This window comes from Ammospiza nelsoni, chromosome 26, assembly GCF_027579445.1.
Source record: "Ammospiza nelsoni isolate bAmmNel1 chromosome 26, bAmmNel1.pri, whole genome shotgun sequence".
NCBI classification, from domain to species: domain Eukaryota; kingdom Metazoa; phylum Chordata; class Aves; order Passeriformes; family Passerellidae; genus Ammospiza; species Ammospiza nelsoni.
In genome coordinates this window covers 2,183,189-2,194,480 of record NC_080658.1, presented here as the reverse complement: position 1 = coordinate 2,194,480, position 11,292 = coordinate 2,183,189, and the positions used below count along the sequence as shown (strand labels likewise).

At 65.9% G+C, this 11,292-nt stretch overlaps 2 protein-coding genes across 2 annotated transcripts; one reads left to right on the top strand and one right to left on the bottom strand.

The window, feature by feature from the left end:
- The first annotated feature begins 1,979 nt into the window (after positions 1-1,979).
- NEUROD2 (neuronal differentiation 2) lies at positions 1,980-5,477 on the top strand. The gene is made up of 2 exons (XM_059489388.1): positions 1,980-2,103; positions 3,216-5,477. Exon 2 carries the CDS (start codon positions 3,221-3,223, stop codon positions 4,295-4,297), a length of 1,077 nt encoding a protein of 358 aa, XP_059345371.1. The 5' UTR covers positions 1,980-2,103; positions 3,216-3,220; the 3' UTR covers positions 4,298-5,477.
- A 2,696-nt stretch (positions 5,478-8,173) lies between these two features.
- Positions 8,174-9,053, bottom strand: LOC132084015 (collagen alpha-1(I) chain-like). Its single transcript, XM_059489009.1, has 2 exons — positions 8,470-9,053; positions 8,174-8,309 (listed from the first exon to the last, which is right to left on the bottom strand). Exons 1-2 carry the CDS (start codon positions 9,051-9,053, stop codon positions 8,174-8,176), a joined length of 720 nt encoding a protein of 239 aa, XP_059344992.1.
- Positions 9,054-11,292: the final 2,239 nt, after the last annotated feature.

Below are 11,292 nucleotides of genomic sequence, written 5' to 3'. Positions count from 1 at the left end.
CAGCAGCCCAGGGAGCGCATCGGTGCCACAGGAAAAGGATGCCTGGTGCCAGGAGGATGCCCGGGAGTCGGTGCCACGCCTGGCAGGGTGGGGTGGGCCCTGCCATCTGCTGGGCCACAGCCGTGAGTGACAATCAGAGGGCTCCTGCTGGGGGACACTGACCCCTCTGTCACATCCAGCCCTGGCACCTGCACCGGGGCAATGGGCACTGCTGATGGCCCTGGCGGCCGGGCACGGCCAGCCCTTTGTCTGGGTGTGGGCACTGCCATTGCTGTCGCCGTGTCCACGTCACGGCCGTGCCACCCTCGCCTGGCACGTGCTGGTGTGTGGCACCCTGTCCCTGTCCCCAGCCCTCAAACCAGGCAGGTCCTGACCCCCGAGTTTGTGGGCACAGAGGAGATCCAGGACATGGCATTGGCACCGGGTTTGTGGGCACAGAGGAGATCCAGGACATGGCATTGGCACTGGGTTTGTGGGCACAGAGGGGATCCAGGACACGGCATTGGCAGCGGGTTTGTGGGCACGGAGGGATCCAGGACATGGCATTGGCACTGGGTTTGTGGGCACAGAGGGATCCAGGACGTGGCATTGGCACCACGTTTGTGGGCACAGAGGAGATCCAGGACATGGCATCGGCACTGGGTTTGTGGGCACAGAGGAGATCCAGGACATGGCATTGGCACTGAGTTTGTGGGCACAGAGGGATCCAGGACATGGCATTGGCACCGGGTTTGTGGGCACGGAGGGATCCAGGACATGGCATTGGCACCGGGTTTGTGGGCACAGAGGGATCCAGGACATGGCATTGGCAGCGGGTTTGTGGGCACAGAGGAGATCCAGGACATGGCATTGGCACCGGGTTTGTGGGCACAGAGGAGATCCAGGACATGGCATTGGCACCGGGTTTGTGGGCACAGAGGGGATCCAGGGCACGGCATTGGCACCGGGTTTGTGGGCACAGAGGGATCCAGGACATGGCATTGGCAGCGGATTTGTGGGCACAGAGGAGATCCAGGACATGGCATTGGGCCACTGGGTGATGGGAGGTGGCTCTGGGGACACTGCAGTTCGTGGCCCTGCTGGTGCCTACCAAAAGGGCAGCAGCGATTTCTGGGTGCCCAGTGCCTGTGCCGGGGACAGATCTGGAGGCCGCAGGGTGGCACAGCAGTGAGGAGGTGCCAGGCAGACAAAGGCCTCGTTGGCAGCACCGTGGCATGGCCGGGCCTCGGCCTCCGGCACCGTGGGGTTGGCACCCATGAGGGCTCAGGCCAGGGTGTATCACTGAGTGTGTGAGCGTGCAAGGGCTGCGTGTGTGCCCAGACGGTGCCAAGGCCCGTGTGGGGCCGTGCCACAGGCTGGAGGGCCCTTGGCATGGCTGTGTGGCCATGGGGACACGCCTGCAGCCCCCTGGCAGCGCCGGCGCGGCCAAAGCGGGCACTGCCAGCACCTCTGCCGTGCCCAGCCCGTGCCAGGCCCTCGCCATCGCCTCTCGGCTGCCGGCTGAGGGTGGGGACGGACCCGGGCGGCCGCGGCAGCGTTCTGCAGGAGCCGCAGATGCCAGCTCGCAGCCAGGGTCCCCGTGGCATCGCCCCCCTCACCCCGGCGCCCGCCTGTGCCCGTGCCACGCTCGGCCCTGCCGGGATGGCCGCTTTTCCCGCCGGCTCCATTGTTCCTCCCGGCCCCGCCATCGCCTGCATCTCGCCCGGGTCCCATTTTCCCATTTTGCAGCGTGTAGGCAGAGCTGGAGATTTGGAAGAGGTTTTTTTTTTTTTTTTCTTTTTTTTTTTTTCTTTTTTTTTTTTTTTTTTTTTTTTTTTAGAGTACAGAGTGACAGATGGCGAGTCCTCCTTCCCCAGAGAGACAAATCTCCCTGAATGCAAGCGCATGTCAATCATTAGCTCTCATGTGATAGCTCTCGCGCATGACGTGCCAACCATATGGCACTGGCAGCAGAGCTGGTACCCCCTTTGCTGGGTAGAGATGCCACTCTCGCCTCCTTTTGGATAGAGGACTGCAGGAGGCTGGAGCACCTCAAGGAGCCGCGTCCCGCTCCCAGAAGATGCTGGGAACAATGAAATAAGAATTCCTGCGGTCCGCCCGAAGGTGAGTTATGTAAGAAGTGGAGGGTTGGGAGGGCAGCGGAGGAAACTTGAATGGAGAAAAGGCAACTTCCATGTTGATTTTGTTTCTCCGCCACGTCTCGCCCTTTTTTCCCCCCATCTTTCGTTGTCCCCCGGCCCTCGCTTCTCCCGCTCCCCGCGGGCCCCGCTGATGGGGTTTTCTCCCCCCGCCGAAGTCTCCCCCAAGGGGGGTTCTCGGGGTTTCGCCGCCCCCGTTCCCCCCTCCCCAAGCCTGGGCGCGCCCGGGGCTCCGCGGTCCCGGTGGGACGGAGCGGGCAGCGGCGGCCGAGCGGCATCAACGAAATCAGCGCGGAGCCGCCTCGCCGCCGCCCCGGGGGGGCCCGACCTGGCGGAGCCGCCCCCCCGCTGCCCCCCGGCGCCCCCGGCCCTCGCCCCGGGCGGCGCCCCCGCCCCGGCCCCGCCGCGCCCACCGGCCCCGGGGGCGCCCCCGGCAGCGCCGCCGCCCGCGGCCACCGCGCACCCCCGGGGGGGCCCGGCCGCCCCCGCCGCCCCCCGCCGCCCCCCGGTTGGTGCCGCCGCGTTTTACCGGGCCGCGCTCCGGCGGCCGCGGGGAGCCCCGGGGCGGGGAGGGGGAGGCGGGCGCGGCTGACCGGGCCGGAGCGGGTACGGGGGGTACCTGGGTATGGGGGGGGGGCGGCGGTGTCGCCTCGACCCCCCCCGGCCACGGGAAGGCGGTGGCGGAGCCGCCACCGGGGCCGCTCCGCGCCCGCGGCGGGGAAAAGTTGGAGGCGTCAAAGAGGGACCGGCGACACCGGGCCCGGCCCTCGGGGCATCGACGGGGGGACACCGGGCGGGCCGGGAGCGGGGGGGGGCGCGGGGCAGCGGGAGAGGGGCGCGGGCGGCGGCCGCGGGGACCCCGGCGGTGGGGCCGGCGGGGGTCGGGCCGGGGCGGAATCGCCGCGCCCCGAGAGAGCCCCGGTGGCCCCGGGGTCGGGCGGCGGGGGCGGGGGGCGGCGGTCGGAGGCCCCGCGCCCAATTCGTTTTCGCCGGTCCCTGCGGGTGGGAGCGGGGCGGGGAGGGGGCTGCGGGCGGCGGGGCCGCCGGTAACGCCTGGCTCTTTGCCCCCCGCTGCAGCCACCATGTTGACGCGACTTTTCAGCGAGCCCAGCCTGGTCCCCGAAGTCCCGAAATTCCCCGGTTGGGCCGAGGAGTGCGAGGAGGATGCCCGGAGCGAGAAGGAGGAGCGGGCGGCGAAGGGCTGCGCCCTCCCCGAGGAGCCGCCCGAGGGTTCGCTGGGAGAAAGCAAAGAGGAAGGGGAGCTAGGAGGGGACGAGGAGGAGGAGGAGGAGGAGGAGGAAGGCCTGGAGGAGGCGGAGGGCGAGCGGCCCAAGAAGCGCGGCCCCAAGAAGAGGAAGATGACGAAGGCGCGGCTGGAGCGCTCCAAGCTGCGGCGGCAGAAGGCGAACGCCCGCGAGAGGAACCGGATGCACGACCTGAACGCGGCCCTGGACAACCTGCGCAAGGTGGTGCCCTGCTACTCCAAAACGCAAAAACTCTCCAAAATCGAGACCCTCCGCTTGGCCAAGAACTACATCTGGGCTCTCTCCGAGATCCTGCGCTCGGGCAAGCGGCCCGACCTGGTCTCCTACGTGCAGACTCTGTGCAAGGGGCTGTCCCAGCCCACCACCAACCTGGTGGCCGGCTGCCTCCAGCTCAACTCCCGCAACTTCCTGACGGAGCAGGGCCAGGACGGGGGTCGTTTCCACGGCCCCAACGCCGCCTCCTTCGCCGTGCACCCCTACCCCTACCCCTGCTCGCGGCTGGCCGCGGCGCCCTGCCCGCCCGCCGCCGGCCCCGGGCCGCACGGGCTGAGGACACACGGCTACTGCGCCTCCGCCTACGAGAGCCTCTACGGCAACACCTCCCCCGACTACAACAGCTCGGAGTACGACGGGGGGCTCAGCCCCCCGCTCTGCATCAACGGCAACTTCTCCCTCAAGCAGGACTCTTCATCCCCCGACCACGAGAAAAGCTACCACTACTCTATGCACTACTCGGCGCTGCCCGGCTCCCGCCCCGCCGCTCACAACCTGGTCTTCGGGTCGGCGGGGATGCGCGGGGGGGTCCACTCCGAGAACATCTTCCCCTACGACATGCACCTCCCGCACGAGCGGGGCCCCATGTACGAGGAGCTCAACGCCTTCTTCCACAACTGACCCCCCTCCTTCCCCTCGCCGAGACCCCCTCCCCATCGCCGAGGTGGCGGGGAGGGGGGGGAGACTCCCCCAAACCCCCCCACCCCACCCGCGGACCGGCCCCCGGGGCTCCGCCGTGGGCTTTGGTGCAATATGGGGACCCGGCCCCGGCGGCGGGTCCCCGCGCCCCGTGGGGACAAAGTGCTTTTTTGGGAGGATTTTCCCTTTCCCTTAATTTTTTTATTCCGGTCGATTTCGTTGTTTTTAAAATTTTCGTTATTTATTGCTACTTCTTTATTATTTCACGTAGTTTATTGACTTATTTTATTATCATCGCTGTTAACGTCGCTGTTATTATAGTAACTATCACAGCTATGATAACTATTATTATTATTATTATTATTATTATTATTATTATTATTATTAATTTATTTTACAAGGGGAGACGCCCCACACGGGCCGACCCCCCCACCCATCCCACCGAAGCCCCCCCCGCTCCCCAGCCCGACCCTTTGGGTCGAGCCGCTTCGTTTCACTTTTAATTCGTTTTAATTCCATTTTCTACATTTCTTTTTTTGAATTTTTTTCCCCTACCTCCCACCCCCATTTTGGGCCGTTTCTCCCCCTCCCCAGCCCTGATCCCGACCCCCCCGGACCCCCCCGGCATTGGACACCCGCTGCCCCGGCCCGTGGGAGCGAGAGGAGCCCGCGCTCGGCGCGGAGCGAAACTTTCCGAAGCAATAAAGAGGCGCAGGGAGGAACGAACCCCAATTTCTATCTATGCAAGAGGCCCGGCCCGGCGGACGCTCCGAGATGCACTTTGCTTTGGGGGGGCCCCGGCCCCGCTCCCCGCCCCGGGAGCTCCTCGCAGCGCGTGTGTCAGGACGTTTTTTACCTGTTTTAAAAAAAAAAAAAAAACTTGAAACGGAAAAGAAAAGACAAAAAAAAAAAGAAAAAAAAAAAAAAAGGGGAAAAAAAAAGAAAAAAAAAAAAAAAAAGGAAAAAATAATGATAATAATTAAAAAAAAAAAAAAGACACCCCCCCACCTCCCCAGCGGAGCCGCCCCGGTTTTCCCGAGCTGGCGGAGCCCGCAGCTATGCAAGCGGGGCTCCGGGGGGGCTGGCGGGGCTGCGCCCGGCCCCGGGGGTCTCCGGCCCGGTTTGCCGCATTCCTTCAGCCGGGACACACCGGGAAGCCGATAATGCTTTTTTTTTTTTTTTTTTTTTTTTTTTTTTTTGGTTGGGTTTTCTTTGGTTTTTTTTGGGATTTTTTTTTTTTTTTTTTTTTTTTTTGTCGGAACCTGCCCGCACCACCTTCGAGAAACCAGCATTTTTAAGAGACCAGGGAGGAGGAGACGAGGAGGATTTCTGAGAAATGTTTTGAAAACGAAAAAAAAAAAAAAAAAAACCAAAAAGCAAAAAAAGGGAAAAAAAAAAAAAAAAAGAAAAAATGGGGGGGAAAATGAAAGAAAAAAGTTACGGGAAAAAAGAAAAAACTAAAACGGAAAAAAAAAAAAAAAAGGGAAAAAGAAACAAAAACCCACAAACCGTTGTAGCAAAGGGGACCCGCTGCCCGACACCAGAAGTGCTTTCGTGTTTCCGTTCCGTTTCATTTCGATTAATAAATATTTATGGCCAACGATATGCAAGACCCCCCCGCGCCGGGCGCCGATCCCGCTCCCCGGTCCCGGTTCCCGGTCCCCGTCGCCGCCGCCCGGAGCCCGCTCGGCGGCGGCGGCGCTCGGGGCGCGGGGCCGGGGGCCCGGCCGTTCTGCATGCACCGGCCCCCTCCCCTCCCTGCCGGGGCCGCCCCCCCCCGGCCCCGCCGGACGCTCCCGCCGCCCGGTCCCGGTCCCGGCCCCGCCAGGACTCGTCGGCCGTGACGAGCCGCCGCCGGTGCGATCGCGGCGAGGCTGTAATTACCGAGCGTCCTTCGACGGCGATTAATAAATATTCAATGTTGACTCCGCCGCCTTCGCCGCTTTCCTTCCGCCCCCGGGGGCACCGGGGGGCACCGGGCCGAGCCCCCCCCCGTCCCGCCCCCGGCGGTGCCGGCGCCGCTCCCGCCGCCCGAATGCGCGGCCCGCGGGGCGGCGGCGCTGATATAACGCGGCTGTGCCCCACGGGTGTCCCCCCCGGGACCGGGGAGGCGGTGTCCCCCCCTCACCAATAAAGGCACCGGGATCCGGTGCGGCGGGCCCGGCTCGGTCCACCGGCGGTGACACCGCTGCGCTCCCCTGGGAGCGGGAGCTCGGGGCTCGGTGCCCGGGGCTGGCACCGGGCCGCGGTGCCGGTGGGCTCGGCAAGGCTGCGAGGCGGCGGCGGCCAAGGCCGGTTCCTCGGCGGCGGCCCCGGGAAGCCGGTCAGCTCCCGGGACTGGTGCCGGTTCCCGGTGCTGCTTCCCGATGGAGCCTCGGCTCGGTGCCCGGTGCCAGCGCGGGTGCCAGCGCCGATGTTTGTGCCGGTTGCTGGCGCCCGTTGGAGCCCCGGAAGCTCCCGCACCGGTTGAAGGAGCCGGTGCCCATGGGAGCCCCGGGATCCGCGGTGTCCGGTGCCGTTCTCGGTACCCGGTGCCGGTAGCGCTGCCCGGTGCCCGGTGCAGCCCTGGCAGCGCGGTGCCCGTGCCCGGAGCGGAGCTGTCCGCTGCGGCGGTGCTGAACGGGCGCCCGGGCTTCTTAACGGCCGTCGGTCCATTTACCGACAGCACCACCGGGGCTCACCGCCGACCGACGGCCGCTGGCACCGGGCAGCACCGGGCACTGCGCTCCCGATCGTGCGGGCTGGTTCTCCCCGGGATCACCGAGCGCCGGGGCCGCACCGGGGCTGCGGGGACGGAGGCACCGGTTTCCTCCCGTTATGTGTGTCCGGTACCCGCGCCCCGCAGCCCCGCGGCTTTTGGGGATAAACCGGGCCGGTTTAGGGTCGGGCCGCGGCTGTAAACTGGGGCGGGATCCAGCGCTGCCCCGACGTGCTGGGCCCGGTGGCAGAGCCGCCGGTGTCGGGCCCGAGCGGGGGAACGGATCCGCAGCGGCCCCCGAGCCCCCGGTCGGGTCCCGGTGCTCGCCGCTCTCCCCAGAGCCGCGGATCCTCTTCCGACGGCTCCGGCCCCACCATCCTCCCGGGACTCGTTTCTCGGGGGGAAAAGCCCGGGAGGACCCGGGGACAACCGATGGGGCCGGGCGGAGGCTCCGCGGGGCCGAGGCCGGTGATGTGCGGCCCTTCCGCCGCCGTCCGCCACCGGCGGCACCGGGGCCGCGGCCGGAGCGGCGGCGGCGAAGGGCGGATGGCCCCGCGGAGGGGAGGAGGGGACGCGGGGCTGCGGGGGGGCCGCCGACATCTGCTCCGGGACCGGCTGTGCCGGGGGTGCCGGTCCCGGTGCCGGGGCTGCGCTTTCCGTTCAATTGTCGGGATTTTTGTTTCCCCGGTGCCCCGCCGAAAATGCGGGAACCGGCAAGGCCCGGCCCCGCAATGCGGCCCCGCACTCCCTGCACGGTCCCGGTGTAAAGCTCCGGAGAACGGCTCCGGTGCGAAGCTCCGGTGGAAGGTTTTGGTGCACGGTTCCCGTGAACGGTTTCGTTGCAATGCGCCGGTGCCCGGTCCCGGTACGAGGTTCCGGTGCCCGGTGCTTGTGCCAGGCTCTGAAACACAGGCGCGGTATAAGGCTCCGGTGCCCGGCCCGCTGCCCGGCGGCTCCCGGGGAAGGCAGCGGGAGGTCGGGAGCCGCCGCCCCGCCGGGCTCTGCGAGTGTTTCGTGCCACCGTGGCATCAAACCCACCTCGGGGGGTTTTGGGGGGTCCGGGGAGCCACCGGGACCCCGCGGCCGCCCGGGGCTCAGCGGAGTTCGGTCAGCACCGGGGGGACCGGCGGGGCGGCTCGCCGGGACTGAGCCCCGCTGTTTCAGAGCTGGGGGTGGGTGTCTGCCCCCCTGAGCACCCCCGGTGCCCGCGGTGCCCGCGGTGCCCCCGGGCCGGCCCCTCCCGGGCCCTGCGGAGCGCGGCGGGGGCGCGGGGCCAGCGCCAGCTCCGGGTCGCCGCTGCCACCGGCGAGTGCCAGCCGTGGGGGGGGGGGGAGGAGGAGTCATTGCTTCAGTTTAAATTTCATGGCATCTGTTCATTATTATACAGTGCGGATTTTTATATGGACAGCTAAATTAAAGACAGATTTCTGCCAAAATTGCAGATACCATAAAAAACCGGAGGCTCCCGGCGCCCTGCGCTCGCCGCGCTGCGGAGGCGGCCCCGCTCCGGGGGCTGCCCGGGGGTCGGGAGGGATGTGGGGGACACGGAGGGATGTGGGGGTCAGGCCGGGGGGGGCCGTCCCCGTTTTTGTGCCGTGGGGAGCCCAGGACGCCGAACCCCGTGGAGGAACGGGGGGTCCCGGCGGTCCCCGGAGCCGCGGCCGGGGCGGGCCGGGCTGGCAGCGATCCCCGGCGCCCCGGGGGCTGCAGAGCCGCCCCCTCCCCCGCCCGGTCTGCCAGGCTCCATCGCAGAGGAGTTAAAACAAGGACATCTGTGCCTGGAATCGCTGCGAAGCTCCGAACCTGCCAGCGCCTGCTGGCACCGGCCGCCGGCGGAGGCGGCTTCTCCGGAATGCGGCACCGCCGGCAGCTCCGCCCGGAGCCCCGGCCCGGCCCCGGGGGCTGCGGGGCCAGGAGGGCCTTGGCCCGGCTGGGCAGCGTCCCCGCCTGTGTCTGCCCCCTTCGTGGCGGTCGCAGCCCCGAGGGGGTCGCGTTTCCTCGTCCCCATTCAGCCCCTGCCCCACTGAGCCCTGTCCCCATCCCCACACTGGGTACGGGGGTGTTGGGGACAGCGAGGGGATGAGGAGGGAGCCCTGCCCTCCAATGGGGAGGGCACAGAGCAGTGGTGGTGCCAAGGGAAGGACAAAGCTGGGGGCACCTGGGGGCCGGGGCTGTGGGAGCAACCCGGGGTCTGCAGCCGAGGTTTGTGGGAAGGTGGGAACCTGCCCTCAGCCCTTCCTGGGATTGAAGGGGAGAAAATGAACAAAACCCCCAAGCAGGGGCAGAGCGAGAGGTTGGATCCAGCAGACACCAGGCCAGCTCTGGCTGGGAGCACTGGAGAGCAGGTGGTGCCCACCTGAGCACCCCCAGCAGCCCAGCCCCCTTCCCTTCCCTTCCCTTCCCTTCCCTTCCCTTCCCTTCCCTTCCCTTCCCTTCCCTTCCCTTCCCTTCCCTTCCCTTCCCTTCCCTTCCCTTCCCTTCCCTTCCCTTCCCTTCCCTTCCCTTCCCTTCCCTTCCCTTCCCTTCCCTTCCCTTCCCTTCCCTTCCCTTCCCTTCCCTTCCCTTCCCTTCCCTTCCCTTCCCTTCCCTTCCCTTCCCTTCCCTTCCCTTCCCTTCCCTTCCCCATTTTGGGCTCCAGCCCATCCCCACAGCCCCTCCGGACCCCCGGGCAGGGGTTCCCGCCCTGTCCCGGTGCCCCGGGGCCGGGGTCCTGCTCCCCGCTCCCGGTGGCAGCCGGTGCCTCATTTCATATGGGAAATGTCCATTTTGTTGCTACTTAAAAGCTGATTTACGGCGGCTGCATCCCAGCCCTGCCTTGGCCCGTGTTCCTCCCATAATCTGCCCATTTCTCTTGGCAGCTCCGGCTCACCAGAGTCAGTGCCGGGCTCCGGGAGCCCCCGGTCCCTTCCCGTGGCCCCCGAGCCCCGGCCACGCTCCCTGGTGCTGCTGGATCCCGCCTGGAGCACAGCCCGGTGCCCTCCAGATGGCAGCGCCAACACCCCCAAAATGCCATTCCTGGGGCTGCAGGGATGGAGGGGACACGGGAGGAGGTTGGGGACAGCACATGGGTGGTGTCACATCGCGCTGGACCCCCCTTCCATCCACCTGCGCTCTGGCAGCACGGACAGGGTGGGCACACCTGGGCACGGCGGCACAGCAGGGCCTGAGCCGAGCTCCTGCCCCCGGTGCTGAGCGCTGTCCCGCACGCTCCTAATTCACTTTTCCCCCATTAGGAACCTTTTTTTTTTGTTGTTGTTGTTAAATAGAATGGAAAAGCACACCTTTGGAATCATCACATTACCGCGGCACGGCGTTATCGGGGCGATTAAAGCCTCACCCGAATTCCAGGGCGGGCAGGATTGCGCCGTAATCCCGGCAAAGCAAACAACTTCTGAGCAAAACTAATTACATTTAGAGCAGCTGTGATAATAATCCTAATTCAACCCCATTCCGTGCCTAAAATCCGGCGATCCGGCAGCGAAAGCCGGGCCCGGGGAGGGGGTGGCTGCGGCCCAGGTTGTCCTTTCACCACAGAGGTGACAAAAAAAGGCGATTTTTGGAGGAGTCACGGCATCTTTTGACCCCTCGTGGCTCCGAGGGGACATCCCCGCCCTCGGCCACCAAACCGGCGCTGCCCATCACCCTGCGTGACCCCGCGGTGGCGGTGCCCCGGTGCCCGGGCGGTGGGCACGGTGCCCAAACCCCTCCTCGGCGTCCCCGGGGACGGGGGGATCGCAGCTGGCGCACGGAGCCGTAATGGCCACGGCTGGGCTGGCACGGCGGCCCCGCGCCTGCGGGCACACGGGCAGCAGCAGCTTGTGCTCCGATTGTCCTTGACGAGTCCCCCGCGCTGCCACCCCCGGCACAAAGCCCCCTGTCGCCATCGTCACCGTCACCGCGACCCCCGGTTCCTCACGGGGGTGGCACCGGCGGCAGCTCCCCGAGCCCCGTGCGTGGCTCCGGTTGGAAGCAAAACCTCTGTTGGCATCTGCGGTGGCACTGCCACCACCGTGGTCACCGCTGTGGCACGCAGTGACATCCCCACCCCGCCCGTTACCTTGGGGAACGCTCGCTACAAAAACTCTACCCTGGAGCTTTAATTCTTTCTCTTTTTTTTTTTTTTTTTTTTAATTTTTTTTTCTTTTTTTTTTATTAAAGTTGCCAAAAATTTGTGTTAGCTAATGGCTTCTTAATTCCGCCGAAACCCAGGGAAGGAAAATGATGCCATTCATCTTGTATTGGTTTGAAATCACGTCTGACAACTAATCGATCATACTGT